At 38.6% G+C, this 19,260-nt stretch overlaps 1 protein-coding gene across 4 annotated transcripts in view; it reads right to left on the bottom strand.

The window, feature by feature from the left end:
* Positions 1-19,260, bottom strand: part of Utrn (utrophin) — a 538,848-nt gene that overhangs the window by 37,230 nt on the left and 482,358 nt on the right. For all 4 annotated transcript variants that reach the window (XM_055627734.1, XM_055627735.1, XM_055627736.1 and 1 more), the window contains 2 exons: positions 18,947-19,058; positions 262-398 (listed from right to left, as the gene is read on the bottom strand). In XM_055627734.1, coding sequence (XP_055483709.1) covers positions 262-398; positions 18,947-19,058 — 249 coding nt within the window. The remainder of the gene's footprint in view (positions 1-261; positions 399-18,946; positions 19,059-19,260) is intronic.

Genomic DNA, 19,260 nt, shown 5'->3' with positions numbered 1-19,260 from the left:
AAGAAAGTAAGAAAGGAAGGAAGGAAGGAAATGAAGGAAAAGAAGGAAAGACTGGCTATGACAGTGTTAACTAAACAAACAAAAAACCCAAGTAATACAAATCAATTGTTGTTAAAGACCTAATTCAGCTGTTTCAAAATAAAACATTTCACCAGGACACAACTCTCTTTGGCATTATGTAATTTCTTTCACGTTGTTATATTAGTATTAAAAATGATCAGATTTAAGTGTTCACAGACTGAATGCTAGAACAGAACTCACATCTCTAAGTTGTCCCCTTCCAGCACAGTCTGGACAGGCAGGTAGCCAAGCCGAGGGTGTTTGGCAAAATATTTCTTGGACCTGAACTTGTTCTTCAGCACCTTCGTGAAGTCTCGTACATCTTCTCCAGATGTTGTCTATGAGGTTGAAAAATTCACAGTTCTCATTAAAAGCCAAAGGCTGTAATAACACCTACAACAAAATCTGAGCAGATGCAAGTTGAAGGTCATTAAGTGCCAAGAATTTTGGTCACTTTATTCACTTTTGGAATGCGTGGTATTATGAAAATAAATGGCAATTGGGACTCTCATGAAAATACATTCAATGATATTCCATAATTAAAAGTCTGTTACGAGTAAACCATTAAGTAACTTATTTATCCAATATTTTAATTCTTAATCCCCAAACTAAAGTTGTGGAAAGCTTACTGTCAGTAAACCAATTCCTTTAACAAGTGCAGTGGTGGTACTCCAGATCACATGCTGTTGATTGGGTCTAAGAAAAGCCTTACTGATGGTAGCCCTTAGGCCATGTTAGCTCCCCACAAGCCACCACACACTCTAATTGGGAGAAAGTTCAAACAATAATAAAGAAAGGGCAGCAGCAGGGGACATGGAAGGCTCGTAATCTCAGCACATACAAAAAGAAGCAGGAGGATCTGCAGTTCAAGTTCAGCCTGGGTTACCTAGGGAGGTTCTCAATAAATATCAAAGGAGTTGAGCAAGAAAACAAAACAAACAAATATACAAGACCTCCTAAGCAGGCATGATGGTGCATGTCCATAATCCTAGGACTTGAGAGATGGAAGAGGAGTAGGAGTTCAGGCCTGGGCTACATGAGACCCTTTCTAAAAAAAACATAAGGATGACGATGATGATGATATGATGAGAGAGAGAGAGAGAGAGAGAGAGAGAGAGAGAGAGAGAGGAGAGAAAAGAGAAAAAGAAAGCAAAGAGCCTCCTCAGGACTCTATTAGGAAAAGAGTCTAAATTTCTCTGTCCTTTCTTAACCATTATTTTATCTGAATTAAAATGTAATTGTGATATATAGTGTTGCTATCTCATTAAGAATTTCAAAATGATTGGGGTTTTACTTTGATGTTTGTTTTCTTTCTTTGAAACAGGGTCTCATTACATAGTCCTGGAGGGCTATAACTTGTTCTGCGGATCAGGCCGTCCTCTGCCTCTCCAGTGCTGGGACTAAGGCCATGCGCCGCTGGGCCTGGTAAGATGATACATTTCTATGATCATTTACAGGTGAAATATGCTTAAACTCCTCAAGTCCCACTCCCTTATCTTACTCCATAAACTACCTGCAATTGTAGTTTTCATATTCAATATACATAGCAGCTTTAGTCCTAAAGATGTATTTACATATTCATATTATCAGTAGAGAGCTGAATTATTACTTGGATCATATTCCAGCTAGTTTACTTCCAAACCTACCACTGAGTAGCCTTCATTCCCCCCTCTCTACAAAGAGACAGACAGGCTCTATAGAAGGCACGAACAGAATGATGAATACATGCATGTACTATGCTATCTGGTCCCACACTCGGCTTTTTCTTTAATGGCAAGTGGCCAGTATCATGCAGATGCTTGTTTATGAACTGAGGCAGTTTACATTTAGTGTCTCACTCAGGCTAGGGAAGTGCTCTACCCTGAGCTGTACTCTAATTCTTTTTTAACTTTTATTTTAAGACAGATTCTTACTAAGTTGTTCAGACTGCCCTTAAATGCACCCTATAGTCTAGGGAGGCCTTGAACGTCTTCCTGTATAGTTCTGAGTAGCTAGGGTTGAAAGCTTATATTACCAAGCTAGGCATGGAGCTGTGGAAAAGGCAATTACTTTTAATACAAACAAGTTCTACTTTGTCATATATATGTGTGTATATCTGTATTTATGCATAATATATATATATATTTATCCATGTATACAGCTTTCCATTTCATAGGGGTATTTTTTTGTACATAAGTACTTTGCTTCTAGTAAGCAACTAGAGAGTTTTTATTTTACTTTGGACTTCCAAAGCAGAAGGAAGTATGAATGAGCTCCAGGCATTTATAGTAAAAACAATCCCTTAAACTTTCATATTATTAAAACAAATATCCTCAGGAAGGACAATCCCTTGCCAAAATCAGTTTTACAATGTTGAGTCTGTTTTCAGTAGCCGAAAACACATTTAACAACCTGAGCTGTTATGGAGATAGTCTGGTGTACATGTAAAGGAGAGTACAGTACTACAAAGCTTTTCATAAGAAGAATGAGTAAACAAGCAAATGAAAATCAAGGTGGGGCTGGGGAGATAGTTTAGCCAAAAGCTATGTAAAAAGGTGGACTGCTCATCTCAGTGAGAGCTGGACAGGTAAGAACAGGTAGAACCCTAGGGTTTGTGACTTTTTTAATTTTAATTTTTTATATTAATTACAGTTTATTCACTTTGTACCCCAGCTGTAGCCCCCTCCCTAATTCCCTCCCAATTCCACCATTCCTCCCTCATCTCCTCCCATGCCCCTCTCCAAGTATACTGATAGGGGAGGTCTTCCTCCCCTTCCATCTGATCCTAGCGTATCAGGTCTCATCAGGACAAAGACCCTGTCTGAGAAAATAAGGAAATTCATGAGAAATAAAACCCATGTTTGACTTCTGCCCTCTGAAGACACATATGTGTATATGTTCTAAAGCACTAGCATGAATAAGACATGCCAAATTTTTCTCACATGTATGTATGCATGTTCTTACATACATACACCTACAGCATCTCATGGCAACTCTGCAGAGAAGGGCTCAGTATTAAATACCGTGGTTCGTGGGAACTGAATCTCTATTAGGCAGAAAGGAGAAACAAGCAGAATAGAGCTGAGAGTGAAAAAGAAGACGGTCAAGACTGCCTGGAAAGCAGAATAAAATCAAAAGACTTCACCATCAATAGCACAGGACCTGTACACCTTCTGCAACGGCATCACTCTAAGACAGCTGAGGTCATAGGCATGTCCCTCCTTAGAATGAAGGAAAAGTGAAGATGTTTTCTACAAGAAAAATTCAGAAGGAAGACCCTTGGGAGATTCCATTGTTGTGATTCCATTGCTCCCGTGTCTTCCCTTAGCATAGGCAGTTAATGTACATGGCAATACTAAATGAAGAATGTGTTCCATCTTCACCTTGGCCTCTAACTAAGCTTGGCTATGGGAAGGTGTGGCAATGGAAAGGTCCAGAGGTCTTCAATTTTAGCCCTGAGCTAGGTGGGTAAGAGAAAGGCCAGGTGAGCAAAGCTCCAAGTCCTGCCCTGGGACCCCCAGCAGTGTACACTGTACAGGCCACTGGTCATGAGTACCTTCCTACTTAAAGACCCACAACACCATCTACTTACATACAGAATTATTCCGTCACTCTTCGAAGACACTCTATGACTACTACCATGTCCAATAATTTACCTGCTGTCTCTATGAGCTCTTTTATTCTGGGTGTTTGGTAGACAGAGCTTCACATAGACTGTCTTCAATGGTTTTTATGTTGTTCTAATTCACCTATTCTAGGTTTCTATGTTTAAGGGGAAGAGTGATAAACCACTCAAAGGTACAAGTCGAATCCCGTATTATTCACCCTTCATCAATTGTATCTAGAACCTAGAAAACCAAAGCAAATGTAATCAAGCAATAAAAAAAGAAACTTCTTTATTCTGCCCCCATTACCAAAAAAAACAACAAATACCTGCTCACTCCCCCAAAAGCTCAGGCATAGACTCAAGTTAAATTGTTTCAAATAATTCATGTGATTCACAAAGCACATATCCACCCAGAAACGTGTTTTAATTTCTTCCGTAATTTTTATATTGAGGGAAAATGTTTGCCACCCAAAGCTGCAATCCAAGGCTATTATTTCACTGACTCCATAAACTTCACCACAACACTAAGGGAGATGTGAAAAGTGACTTTTGCCATAGTGGTTGGAGACTACATTCAGGAAAACAGAATGTAACCCTGCAGTTGGAATAGAGCCAGGGCAATGAATTAATCCAAATATTTTGTATACTTGGGTATACAAAATGGTAAAATATTTATATACTTGGGCTAATCAGCTACTTAATGAGAGTACCTAGTGTCTCTCTGTTTTACAGTGCTAATGCAATGCTTTGGCCAAGAGAAGCCTGCCACCTAGCACCGTGGTTATCATGGCCATCAAACTCAACTCTCTCTTCGCATTACATGCAGTGCTTTGCTTTTAAAAAAACAGACAACTGTTGCTTTTATGGTGGAAAGAATGGAATGGAAAGGAACTTACTGGAAATTACTGTACAATGAGTCAACCTGTTAGATGTCACATGCATTTTTTGGAACATTAGGGTTCTTCCCCATTTTATTGAAAACAGATTCTTTTCTCACATAATATATTCTGATTACAGTTTTCCCTCCCTCTATTTATGCCAATATCATACCTCCTCTTCTCTCCATATCCACTCCCTTTCTGTCCCTCATTAGGAAAGAGCAGGCTTCTAAAAGATAATATTAAAATATAACAAAATAAAAAAATAGTAAGCTAAAATAAAAACAATCACATTGTAGTTGGACAGGACAAGTGCCTCAATGGTAGAATACTGCTCAGAGGCAGCCTGTAGTGTGACTGTTTGATTGATGTCTTTGTGGAATTTATAGTTCCCAAATTCCTTTGCTTCCTTTTCTTCCCCCATGTGGTGATAATCTTGTAAGTTCTGTGGCTAATGATGGTCTGTCACCATCTAGTTTATTTACACACACACACACACACACACACACACAGGATTTTATCGCAGATTTCTGGTTTTTGCTGACTAATCTCCCTGTTTCTTTTTATGTAATTAACAAATTAGAGGAAATGGCAAACACAAAGAGAAGGAGATCGCCTAAAGCCATGGAGTCACCATTTACCTCGAAATCCCTCTAGACTTACTATTCACAACTCCATAAGTACTCACTGTACAATAGAAAACTGCCTTTCCATTTTTTTCTCTTTTTCTGCTAAAGCTAGTGAACAATTGTGAAAATATTTAGAATTAAATAAAAACACAAGCAGGCATGTGACTACTCAAGAAACACTGCATGATCCTGAAGTAAAGATGCAGTAAGAGGATCAAAACTTATCTGAGCAATAGTAATAGCTAGTTCTCCACTTGCTCTTAACCATCATAAACAAATGAAAAAAAAATTCTGGAAGGTACTGTCCAATTACAAAATCTACCGTATAACCAATCTACTCATGTAAGCTTTTACTAAAACCCTAAGGTGTGGAAACCAGACAACTTCATCTTCAGGTCCTGTTTTACTAATGGCAATACCAACAGTAAAAGTCAGCAGTATTTTACTATATATAGTATATTTGCTATATCTACTATAATAAAATAAAAAAAATCCTTATATAGAATCTTTATATATGTTTGCATGTACATTTTGTTTGCATGCATGTCCGTACTCCAAACATGTACAATGCTTGTATAGGCCAGAAGAAGGCATAATATCCCCTAAAACTGGAGTTACAGATAGTTAGCAGCCACATTGAGTCCTGGGAACCAAACCTGAGTCCTCTGGATGAGCAACCAGTGCTTTTAACCACTAAACCATGTCTCTCTAGATCCCATCAGGACTATTTTAAATTTCTCCCCAATTCCTTCTTAATTGAGAACAAGTATAGTCACATCAAGGTTCAGTATACTGTGAAATTATCTTTGGCTTCCATTGTATATCTATCTATTAATACACATGCATGAATCCCTGTCCTTAACTCCAAATGTTAGAGTGCATATTCGTAGCTTGAAAGTTGACCCCAGCACACTCTTGTACTTCAAGCACATTGATGGATGACTGAAAGGCATTTCTCTCTCATTAATGTGACTTACAAACAAAAAAGCAAGGCCAAGGTGCTGAAAATCTAGATTTCAGAAATGCTAACCTCTGTGCTACTTATTGTTAAGTGACTCCTTGAATAAATTGCTCTTCCACTTCAGCTCAAGAACCATTCATGACTAAACGCCAGAGAGCCGCAAACACCACACAGAACACACTATTTGTGATGATGCCAAAAAACCCCAAGGACAAAACACAACTGCTAATTTCAGATCAATTTAAACCAAATAACAAAAAAGAACTCAAAATAAGCAAAACTATTTTTATTTTTAAGCTCACAGTGTTTTTCTTGATCAGTTCATAGCTCAAGTAACATATTATCTCTATCTCTGTCAATGACAAACATCCCGACATTAGATTTTTCAACTATTAAATTCAAATATTAGTAAGTTATACAGAGGAAAATACAGAAGTGCAACGCTGTAAGTCAAGGTCATGTAGAGTGCATAGTCATTTGACACATGAGTAAATGATGAAATGTCATGTGGACCATGTACAAAAGCTGGAGTTGTTGAAGCAAAGCACACTCACTAGCAAGACTTACTGCTTGAAGACAGAGCTGAGGGACACATGAACACTTCAGAGCTGAATGGTCCATCTCACTATCAAAAGGCTTGGAGATACAGGAATTTTTGTTTGTTTGTTTTAATAACAAAACTAACCCTGGGTTTTCATTGTTTTTACCAAGGTAAAATTCAGACACATTTGAATTCTATGGCTTTGTTAAAATAAGTAAGAGAAGTAAGGGGAACAGGAACTGTCTCTGACATGAATTCAGTGGCTGGCTCTTTGACCACCTCCCCCTGAGGGGAAAGCAGTCTTACCAGGCCACAGAGAAAGACAATGCAGCCAGTCCTGATGAGACCTGATACACTAGGATCTCCCCTATTGGTGGACTTGGAGAGGGGCATGGAAGGAGATGAGGGAGGTAGGGTGAGATTGGGAGGGAATGAGGGGGATTCTACAGGGGGGATACAAAATGAATAAACTATAATTAATATAAAAAACAAAAATTCAATTTAAAAAAAGAGAAACTCAAAGATATTTAAGTCTTAGTAGAAAACAGGAAAGTAAAAGTTAAGTAACACTGACAGAATCACAAAGAACAAGAAGGGTAATAAGCCACCAATAGAAAGCAGAGCTTGTTGCAGCCTTGCCCTAAGAGCTAATGGCACCATGAAAATGTACCAGACTTGCTGGGAAACCAACATCAGGGAGATAAGAGTTGAGAAAAACCACTTCAGGATGCTGAAGTCAGAGAAATAGAAACAATGCTGCATTTTTAGCATATTGGCCAATATCCCAAAGAGCATCTGAAGAAGCAGGGCTGCCAACACAAACCATGCCAATTTAACAAGGAAGGAATACACATTTTCTTACAGTTGATATTCACAGCCTTCTGAACACACACTGATGCTGGCAGAAGGGAGAAGAGAAAAAAAATGGTGCCAATTTGTCCCTTTTAATTCTTCCTATTTGATTTTCTTACTTTTGCAATACAATTAAAAAGGTACAATTTAGTATTAGTTTAAAATGTGTTTTTTTCAATGTAATATTTAGATTCTATCCATTTCCAAAAACACAGTGAATATAAACATTGAGTTATTTATCCATCTATAAATTCATAGAAATAATATTATATAGACAAAAGGTCAAAAACAAAAGAAAAATTTTATACTTTAACACCTAGGCCATGGTGACTTAGAACATGAGGAGAATATATGGAGCCCAACTCCTAATAGACCACCATGGCCTCTACCCTCAAGAAAGACAGATTTTGCTGTAAAAATAGCTATTTAATAAGACCTTGAGTTGAATCCTGTACAAATAGCCCACGAGATAAGATGAACTTCTCCTCAGATTCTCTGTACTCACTGGACAATCATTTTAATAAATTCTCTCTGTCGGCTTCTATTCTTGGTAATTTCTTTTTACTTGCCCATACCTCTTCTCTTTCATACTGTTTTCAGCATGACAAATATGCTGAAATCTGTTTTTAAAATAACATTCACTTTTTACTATAGTACCCTGGAAGTCTCCATCCTTTGGTTCAGTTGGCTATAGAACCTGAGAAAATTGTTGATATGATTGTGAAACACATTGCTACTATTGGACTTTTTATATAAACAAACAAATCATACAACTACACACACAATTTAGGTATCCGGAAACCTTAGCTGTACTGTCAAATTAAAAAAAAAAAACTATCTCAGTTTGAGTTAATAGCATACAGAAATTCACAGCCATATTGGTCTACAAATGTTCGCTGTTTCTATTTATGGGAAGTAACACATTATATGAAATATGGATAAGGTCTTAATCCATACAGCTTTGATTAAACATAGTTTTTTTCTAAGGACTGAAGATATGACCACACACTTACTTAAAAACTACACTATCAATCTGTTTCAAGTGATATTTGGTAAGATGTTCTCCACAGAGGTGGAGAACCCCATTCCCCCTAGTAAATCCCAGTGTAACCACTAGCACAAACCAGTTCTGTTCAATGACCTTCAACTAAGCTAGAAGATTTATGGTGACTCAAGCCCAACACTGAGAAGCTGGAAGTAGTCAATACCTCTGTCCTTCTGGGCAACAAATTTTCGCAAATATCTAGTCTCTTCATCTCTAGCTAATATGGTTCTCAAGTTACCTTTCCATCCTAGGCAGCCTGAAATTTCATATCTTGAAACCCGTACGTATCAATACTGCACTCTCAATTTCTCATTTTCCCTAAGTTGGTGGTACCTCTGTCTCTTGGCACATACACACAGCCTCTGTCCATCTACTTTTATGCTTCAAGATTGTGCATTCCATTTGCTTTCACATATTTCTGCTATAGCATGTTCATATCTCTTTCCATAAAGGAATTCTGGTGCTGATGATGGTCCCATATAAAAGCCAAGAGAAAGGCAGTTTTATATTCAATGGGATTCAGTACATGTTACCCCAAACTATGGCATTTGAAGAAAACAGCAGAGGTAGAAAGGTTATTTTCTGATCTTCTCCCACAAAGAAACCCATGAAGCCTCCCTTGGAGAGGTAGGAATCACCCTCTTTACATGTTACTAAGTGTTGAAAGCATCCCACAAATTGTGTTATCCCACAAATTGTACTTATTCCCAATACAAGATGTTGAAGAATCAGATGTTAAGACATGATTAGGTAATGTAGACTCTGATATCATCAATGAATTAATGTTATGGCAGATGAGGGTTATTACTGATGTCAGTGCCTGATGAAGTGGATAAGTTCAGCTCTTTCTGTTTCCTCCTCTGTTATGTTATCTTGTGATGCCCTTCAGCATGAAATAACATGACACAATTGTCATTTACCATACGCAGACTTCCATTTTGGATTTCTCAGCTTCCAAAACGGTGTGACAAATAACCAGCTGTAGTTTGTAAATTATTCATTTGCAAATGTTTTCTGCTACAGCAGCAACAAACAGCAAGGACATCATTTGAAGACACAGGACATGGAGCAGCGTCTTCACAAGCAGACTTTGCATTGCTCCAGTACCATGAGCTGTGTAACAGCCTCTTCATTCATTTAGACTCCTCTTGCTGTCCACTCCTCATGAACTCCTTAGCATTAAACAAAACAGGCGTCCCCATTTCCCTGAATCTTCATTTCCTTATGAAAGCCCCAGGGTTCAGGAAAACATGGCATTAAATGAGTTTGTATGCATTTAATAATCTATCTTTAGCTGTGGTCTTAAAAATGAGAAGATTTTTTTCCTTCCCATACAATTTTCCCTTCAGCCTCACCATCTAAAACCAAGTTACTCTTGAAGCCTATTTAAAGATAAACTGTCACACGGGTATAAGCTGTCATTTTCTAGAGATGCAGTGATGGTGTCTTAAATGTCATCTCACTTCTGAAACCCTCTACATCTCATTTTGGTTAAATATTGGGGTATGACTATACCTTAGACCTTGCCAGAACTCAAAACACTGTCCAATCTAAAAGCAGTAACTTAGGGGAAAAAAATCTCCCATTTACTGGTCTCCTAGGAGCCTTCATCTCCTTTTTCTTTGTGGAGGGCAGAGGGGATACAAATAAAGTTTCCCTCACCTCAGTACTTTCATCTCCAACCCTTTAACCTGCAAAAGGTTTCTTCAGCATGAGGAAAGCTCATGACAATCACAATTCCATAACTATTCGGGAATTTCTTACTCCTTTGACAGTCAACTGAAATTATCACTGTCTAACTCTAAAGCTGCTGAGCAACGAAAAATCTTTGGCAATCAACCTCAGCTGTGCTCTGTGGCAAGGTAGCAATCTTGACTCATCTCTTGGTGACTCTTGTGAGATTACAACCATTTCCCATCCTCCTTAGCATTTAACCCTGTACAGTGCTCAGTCACAGTGAGAAGTTGCACACACTCTTACAAATCATGTGCACTCCACAACTCTGAAACTTAAAGACATACAATTATTGGTACAACCAATATTGGTCTGATGTCCTTCAAAGAAGCTAAAAGATGAATATGAAGTGATCTAGAATTCCTCCATCTAGAAACACAATCAAAGACAGTAACATCAAGTTCTCAAAGAGGTACAGTACTCTCACATTCACTGAAGCATGATGGGTAGGAGCGGAGATGTAGAGTCAAGTTAAATATCCTACTATACATGACAAAGAAAATCATGTATTCTCTCTCTCTCTCTCTCTCTCTCTCTCTCTCAGAAACACACACACACTGTGGAGGAGGTGAGGGTATTACTCAGCCTTATAAAAGGAATTACTACCATTTGTTGCAATGCAGATGAACCTGAAGACATTATACTGAGTGAAATGACTCAGAAATACAGAGACAAATATTGCACGATCTCATTTATGTATAGAATCTTTAAAATTTTCAGGAATCAAACTGATAGTGTCATAGGGTAGAATGCTAATTGCCAAATATGGAGATGTTGTTACAACTGTCAGTTGTAACATCAGTGACTTCCACAGCCTTTTTGGATGGCACTGTAGCTATAGCTAGGTGTGTGCTGGCTCTGGCAGGGCAGCCCTGTAGTTACAGCCATTCAGAAGGCTGGTGCTGGAAGACTGCAAACTCAGTGTCTACTTGAGCAACCTGTCTCAAAATAACAATGCCTTTAAAAAGATCTGGGATGGAGCTCATAGGAAAAGCAGTTGCCTAGCATGTGTCAGACCCTGAGATTGGCCCCTAATAATGACAACTATAAAAACAAAATCCAGCTACACAAAATCGTATATAGATGAAATTGCAAAGTAATTTTAAAAAAAGTCTTTTTTGCATTCTCTAATAACATGAATTATTTTTCTAATTCAAATTAATATTTTGGTTATTTACAACAGTGACATTTAAAGAAGACAGAATTAAAGGACTTTTCACTATGGAGAGGAAAATGGTTTTATTACTTAAATGTGTTAAAAAATTTATCTGAAAGCTGGGATCCTTAAGAGTGGATGACATCACAGATGTTTATGGGTGGATTAGATCACAAGAACTACCTTCTAACAGTGAAGATTCCTGATACAAAATGTGTTTGGCACTCTCCTCTCATTCTCACACATGAGTTGTCTTGCCTGTAGGCATAAGGTTATTATGATGTAATTCAAATGCTGATTTCAGTATCCTCCATATCTGGTTGTAGTCCTTGTTCTGAGACTCTCCTGTCTCAATGTTGTGTAAACACTGCTCCCCAACTGTCCCCTGATATACCAATGATGCAGCTTACAGTTAATCGCTGAGCAGGGGACAGAATAGTGCTGAATGTCCCTGCCAGCTTGGGTAGCAGGAGTTATAGGAGGCAGTAGGGGATTGAACAGATGTCCAAGAGGTACCTGGAGCGAGCAAGAGCTCAGCAAGGAAAGCTACAAAGTCCAAGTATCACTGGAATATACTCTGGGAGGAAGCCAAATTAGCTTAGAAGGTTAGGAATGGATTAATAACTCTTCAGTTCTTGTGCTTTGAAGCTTGTTAAAATAATATAATAGAGTCTCAATTATTTGTGTGATAGCCGGATTAAGAGAGAAACTGAGAAACAAAGACAATTTTATAAAAATAATCCTAATACTTGCCTTCCATCTCCTACCATGAAATGACACTAGATAGCCTTTGCCCCATAGGGTTCCTTCCAGCTTGGCTTTTCTTTTTTTTTTTAATTAATTACATTTTATTAACTTTGTATCCCCCCCCATAAGCCCTTCCCTCTTCCCCTCCCGATCCCACCCTACCACCCCCTCACCCCCTTCTTCACGCATGCCTCTCCCCAAGTCCACTGATAGAGGAGGCCCTCCTCTCCTTCCTTCTGATCTTAGTCTATCAGATCTCATCAGGAGTGGCTGCATTGTCATCTTCTGTGGCCTGGTAAGGCTGCTCCCCCCTCAGGCGGAGGTGATCAAAGAGCAGGCCAATCAGATTATGTCAGAGGCAGTCCCTCTTCCCATTACTATGTAACCCACTTGGACACTAAACTGCCATGGGCTACATCTGTGCAGGGGTTCTAGGTTATCTCCATGTATGGTACTTGGTTGGAGTATGAGTCTCTGGGAAGACCCCTGTGTTTAAATTTCTGGTTCTGTTGCTCTCCTTGTGGAGTTCTGTCCTCTCCAGATCTTACTATTTCCCACTTCTTACATAAGATTCCATGCACACTGCCCAACAGTTGGCCATTTAAAAACATTAGCCAAGTAAAAGGCTGCTCATGTCATATCACCTATCTGTGGTCTGTTACAGCAGCATATAAGAGGCTAAGCTAGGTTGCTGACTGTTCCCTGAAGGTCCATGTATTAAAAGTAGTCTCCAGGGGTGTTCTTGTAAGGATACCTTTGAAGGTGAGGCCTGGTAGGAGACCAAGTCACTGGCAGAGTGCTCTTGAAGGAGATTGTGAGAAACTCTCTCTCTGCATTTTTCTCTGTTTTCTGCTCAGGATGTAAATGGTTTGTTTACTGCATGCTTCTACTATAATATACCGTATTACCAGAGGTCCAACTCTGAGAGGATGCTACAAGGATTCCTCTAAAATTATCAATTGAAGTATTTTTCTGAAAAAAAGTTAGGATGCAAGTGAATGGACCGAGAAAGGAGACATGCTTTAAATATAGTCATGCTGTCTCTTGAGCATAAATTTTTATTGGGCTTACCGAAGGAATTATTAAGGTACAAATTTGGATTATAGAACAGTCACAGGTAGTAAGAGTTAAAGATAATTTCATAGAAAAAGAAAAATCCTGCTCCATTTCCTCATGTAAATATTTTATTATCAGCATAATAAAATATCTTCATGAATCATTATAGCTAATTCATACACCATTAGTCTTCCTACATTTAAACACAAACATTGTCACAAATAATAAGCTGATAGGTTGGTGAAATCTTTGGGGAGTACAAAGGACATAAAATGAGGCTTAAAAATTACACTTTTTTGCAATAAAAGCATTGAGCAGGGTAAAATGTGACCTTGAAGGAGAAAGAGATGAGTCAGTAACGTGAATGGACCATTTTCTTAACCAGAAATGGAGATGGGTTGTGAGAACTGCAAATACCAAGATGTTTATGGAAAGGTCACATCCATTTAACACACAAGTATCACTTATTATCTCTTTACTGAGAAAAAAACAAGTGCGTGTTTAAGCCCCATTTTCAAGGTGGATGTTAAGGGAAAGATGGATGGACCATAAACGCAACTTGTTTAAAAAGAAGACAGCAGAAAGAGAAATTAAAAGATCTGAAGAATGTAGGTGGGGGTTAAAAAAGGAAAGCAGTTAAGTCATGTCGTACCATTTAAAGAAAGAATGCCTCTAAGACTCACTTTACAGCTCTATCTAGGTACTTTAGAAAAAGTTATAGTTTAAGCTCTGTAATAGATTGCTTGTCTGGGATGCTCTGAGATAGGCTGTTTGCCTAGCATGCCTGTGGCTCTGGGTTTGATGTGCAGCACAACACAGATAAAAAGGAGCTAAAACTTATAGGTTAAATGTAGAAACTAACACAGATAGGTCTACAACATAAGTTCAGGAAAAGGCAAATGTATGAAAAAGGATGGTGTAACCCAGAAAAATTAAAGGGTAAACTGGAATCTCAGTCACTTGGAAAAGACTACATAATAAAAAGTTGGGATGACTTAAAGCAGTGGATCCCCACCTTCCAAATGCTATGACCCTTTAATACAGTTCCGCATGTTGTGGCGGCCCTACTACAAAATTATTTTCATTGCTATTTCATGACTATAATCTTGCTACTGCTATGATTTGTAATATAAATCTCTGTGTTTTCTCATGGTCTCTGTTGAAGGATTGTTTGATGTGAAGGGGTCATGACCCACAGGTTGAGAACTGCTGACAGAGGGTTTGTGTATTGGGTGTGGGTGAGAAGGGTATTCAGCATTGGTAGCAGGAGAGGGGACTCCACACACGCATTAGTCACCACAGGCAGGCTTCAGTTGGCCCCGTGATTATTAAACATGTCTTGATTTCAAACTGCTTGAAGATGCTAGAAAACTATTAGAAATGATTGTATTTAATGAGAATAAAAATAGTGATTCTCCATCATTCTCTAGCCTCATCCACTTCTCTTGATTTTCCCATTTAATACTTGATCCTCATAATCAGCTCCCTAAATTTCTAGCTATTATCATGTAAATATTAACATTATATTTTTTCCCAATCCAAATCTCTTATAAGGATCTGAAGGGTGTCATACAACCTGACACCGCTTTCACCGGGGCTTTGTCCTACCATTTTCCCTTCCACTGGACAGAAGGCTTAGGCAGTCGCAGAGCACCCATGCTCAGACCATCCCCAGATTGGTTTAATGCTCCTTCACTGACATTTGAAAATCCCTGGTAACTTCTTGACAGGGTACCCTACCTCTTCATTTTTTTTTTCTGGGGACTTCACTTTCGACCCAGTGCTTCCTATGGTGCCTTGTTTGAAGACCAGGTTTCAATGTGGTTCTATACTGTAGAAGGACTCTCTTGTGTATTGTATGGAACAGACATTACCTGCATTTCTGATGGCTCAAGCTTGCCTACTCCTTGCACCCCCCAGGTTCACTTAACAGCATATCTACCTGGAAGAAAACTATGCTGCTCAAAAACTTTACTGTTTTCCTAACCTGAAGATGAGCCTTGACCACCTCAAAAAGACTGACCAAAAATGACTGAGGATTCTGAACTCTCTGGTGCTGAGATGGGGAGGACTTCTTATAACTCAGGAGTCTCTCTCTTGAGGACCTTGAAAACCATTTCTCAGAAAGATTATTAGGCAAATAGGTAGCATGTCTTCCAGTCTTTAAGCAGATTTATCCTAACTCTCTTAGTATAGACTCCAGTCTTTAAGCAGATTTATCCTAACTCTCTTAGTATAGACACAGCTGACCTCAGGCATCACACTGGCTGCCCTTTGTCACTCCTCAGTCCATTCTGCTTAGCTCCACTTACTGTGCCTCTCGCCCTTAGCCAGCACTCCCCGTTAACAGACTCAGTTACTGTGTGCCCGAGGGCGTACAGACAGACTACTTACATGTATGCATGTGCACATGGATCACCTACTGGTTAGACTCTGTCCTTACCACTTGAACAGGCACCGAGCTTTGACAATAATGCCTGGCACATAATAAGAATGCAGGTAAGTTGGTTTAGTAAATAAATTAATAACTGTAATAAATGGAACTTCCCTAGCTTCTTTGGGGGCAATATTTTCCTGGTTGATGTGAGGCATCAAGATTATTTCATCCATTATAATTCAGCAATATGTTCTAGAAATTTCTTCTCCACATGTAAGAGTCTCTATTTACTTAAAATAAGACACTAAGAATAGGAGAACTATATGTGCATATTTTATAAGTACTGATGCCTTTACAGAAATTTATGATCCAAAAACTTACTTAATTCTCTAAACCAAAGAAAATATTCAACTCTATGATTAAATTTTGGCACAATTTGGAAGGAACCAAAGGGATAACTGCTAACAGAAAATGAGGATAATCTCAAGACAAAGCTGCTTTATATCAAAGGAGCCACATAATTGTGCCCAGTGCTGGGGGTGGGGGGGTATGGCAAAATGAAGACATTAGCAAACTTGACAGTATCATATGGTGTTAAGACTTCTTTGGGAAAATGACTCAGCATCAAGTATTTGGGCCATGAAGATACTCATATTCATTGACCTATGTCACCAGCTTCTAATCATTTACGCAATGGAAATATAATTTATATAACACTTATAAATTGCTGCTTTCTCAGTAATGCTTTTAAATATTGCTTATAGGAAACTGAAGTCCTAAATTTAAAGGTGGTGAAGCCAACTCTAGTAATTCATTCAAGTAATACTTTGTGACGGGAAGCTATAGTCTAAGGAAAATGGGGTACAGCTATTATCTACAAAGTCAAATGAAAAGCTCCAGATGAAAATATACACACACACACACATATACATGTATATATATATATATATATATACAGATCTATATCTATATCTATATCTATCTATCTATCTATCTATCTATCTATCTATCTATCTAGCATGGTCGTGCATGTCTGGCACTCAGAAAGTAAAAAATAGGTGGATTTCTTTAAGTTCAATACCTATATACATAGTGAGCACTAGCCAGCTAGGGCTATACAGTTTCTTTAAAAAAATTAAGTAAAAAATAAACATATACGAATATATGCATACACACATTTTATAAAATTAGAACATGCAAAAATATCAGAAGGTAGTTTGTTCGGAAACTAAACGAATGAATGATATTTTTGATTTATTTTTCATTTCTGAAAATGTACAACTTTTTCAGAAAACATCTTTTAAAAGTCTAAGAGAAACATGGTTATTTTTAGCAAAGTTTCATTTTCAACATAGATAAATCAGTATGAATTCTTAATTTCTTTCCAAAAAAAGTTAAGATTAAAATAAAAATATATGCTTGAAAAGTTAACAAAATATATTTGAGGTAGAATTTTTCTTAATTCAGCATGACAAACACCAACACATATGCTTAAAAAATGTAAACAATGAAAATCATGCCCATAAATCCTTGAAACAGGTTTTACCAAAAGTTAGGTAAAAATGCACTGGATAAAGCTTCTGTAAACCAAAGGACACAGTCATCAAAACAAAACGACTGCCTATAGACTGGGAAAGGATCTTCACCAACCCTTTTTCTGACAGAGGGATAATATCCAGTATATATAAAGAACTAAAACACTGAAAAGCAGCAAACCAAGTAATCCAATTAAAAAATGGGGAACAGAGCTAAACAGAGAATTTTCTGTAGAGAAATATCGAATGGCAGAGAAACACTTAAAGAAATGCTCAACGGCATTAGCCATTAGGGAAATGCAAATCAAAACGACCCTGAGATTTCACCTTACACTCATCAGAATGGCCAAGATGAAAAACTCGAGTGACAACACATGCTGGAGAGGTTGTGGAGAAGGGAACCCTCCTCCACTGCTGGTAGGAATGTAAACTTGTACAACCACTCTGGAAAGCAATCTGGCGCTTGCTCAGACAACTAGGAATAGTGCTTCCTCAAGATCCAGCCATACCACTCCTAGGCATATATCCAAAAGAGGCTCAAGTACACAATAAGGACATTAGCTCAACCATGTTTGCAGCAGCTTTATTTGTAAAAGCCAGAAGCTGGAAACAGCCCAGATGCCCCTCAACTGAAGAATCGATGCAGAAATTGTGGTATATCTACACAATGGAATATTACTCAGCAATGAAAAATAAGGAAATCATGAAATTTGCATGGTAAATGGTGGGACCTGGAAAGGATCATCCTAAGTAAGCTGTCCCAGAAGCAGAAAGACACACACGGTATATACTCACTCATATAGACATGCAATATAGGATAAACCTACTAAAATCTGTACATCTAAAGAAACTAATCATGAGGGAGGACTCTTGCTAAAATGCTCAATCCCTATCCAGAAAGGCAAAGAGGAAGGACATCAGAAGAAGAAGAAAACAGGAAACAAGCTAGAAACCCGCCACAGAGGGCCTCTGAAAGGCTCTGCCCTGCAGATTATCAAAGCAAATGCTGAGCTTGATGGCCAACTGTTGGGCAGAGTGCATGGAATCTTATGTAAGAAGTGGGAAATAGTAAGATCTGGAGAGGACAGGAACTCCACAAGGAGAGCAACAGAACCAGAAATTTAAACATAGGGGTCTTCCCAGAGACTCATATTCCAACCAAGTACCATGCATGGAGTTAACCTAGAACCCCTGCACAGATGTAGCCCATGGCAGTTTAGTGTCCAAGTGGGTTACATAGTAATGGGAAGAGGAACTGCCTCTGACATAATCTGATTGGCCTGCTCTTTGACCATTTCCCCCTGAGGGGAGAGCAGCCTTACCAGGCCACAGAAGATGACAATGCAGCCACTCCTGATGAGATCTGATAGACTAAGATCAGAAGGAAGGAGAGGAGGACCTCTTTTATCAGTGGACTTGGGGAGGGGCATGCGTGGAGAAGGCGGTGAGGGGGTGGTAGGGTGGGATCGGGAGGGGAGGAGGAAGGGGCTTATGGGGGGATACAAAGTGAATAAAGTGTAATTAATTAAAAAAATAAATATCTCTAACATTTATTCATCATTTTGAAAAAAAGGAAAATGTCAGCACTAGGTGGTCAGTAGTAGTGCATGCTTTTAACACCAGCACTTTAAGGGAGGCAGAGGCAGGCAGATCTCTGTAGGCCAGCCTGGTCTACAGAGTTTCAGGACAGCCAAGGCTACACAGAGAAACCTTGACTTGAAAAAACAAACCAACAAATAAACAAATAAATGTCAGAACAGGCCAGCTGATCCAAATGCTCTATACTCACTGGGATGCAGTATTCCACCATTGGGTAATGTAATTTGTGACCCTTTGCTGTTCTTCCAGAGAAAAAGCAACTTTGGCAGACATCATAGTTAAAATGCTTTAGGCTCCTGTACCTGCAATGGAGAAAAGAACAGGCATCACTCCTGCTATTTAATCCAAACCGGTCACTTGGTAACAAGCCTCACAGGTCCAAAGCAGCAAGCAAAACAAGGTTGTGTATCTCTGCAAATTCAGGACTTTGTATCTCAGTGCCAATTTATTTGTTTGCCTATCTATCTATCTATCTATCTATCTATCTATCTATCTATCTATCTA

This window comes from Psammomys obesus, unplaced genomic scaffold (assembly GCF_907164565.1).
Source record: "Psammomys obesus unplaced genomic scaffold, mPsaObe1.curated_primary_1811, whole genome shotgun sequence".
NCBI classification, from domain to species: Eukaryota; Metazoa; Chordata; class Mammalia; order Rodentia; family Muridae; genus Psammomys; species Psammomys obesus.
This window is presented reverse-complemented; position numbering and strand designations above follow the sequence as displayed.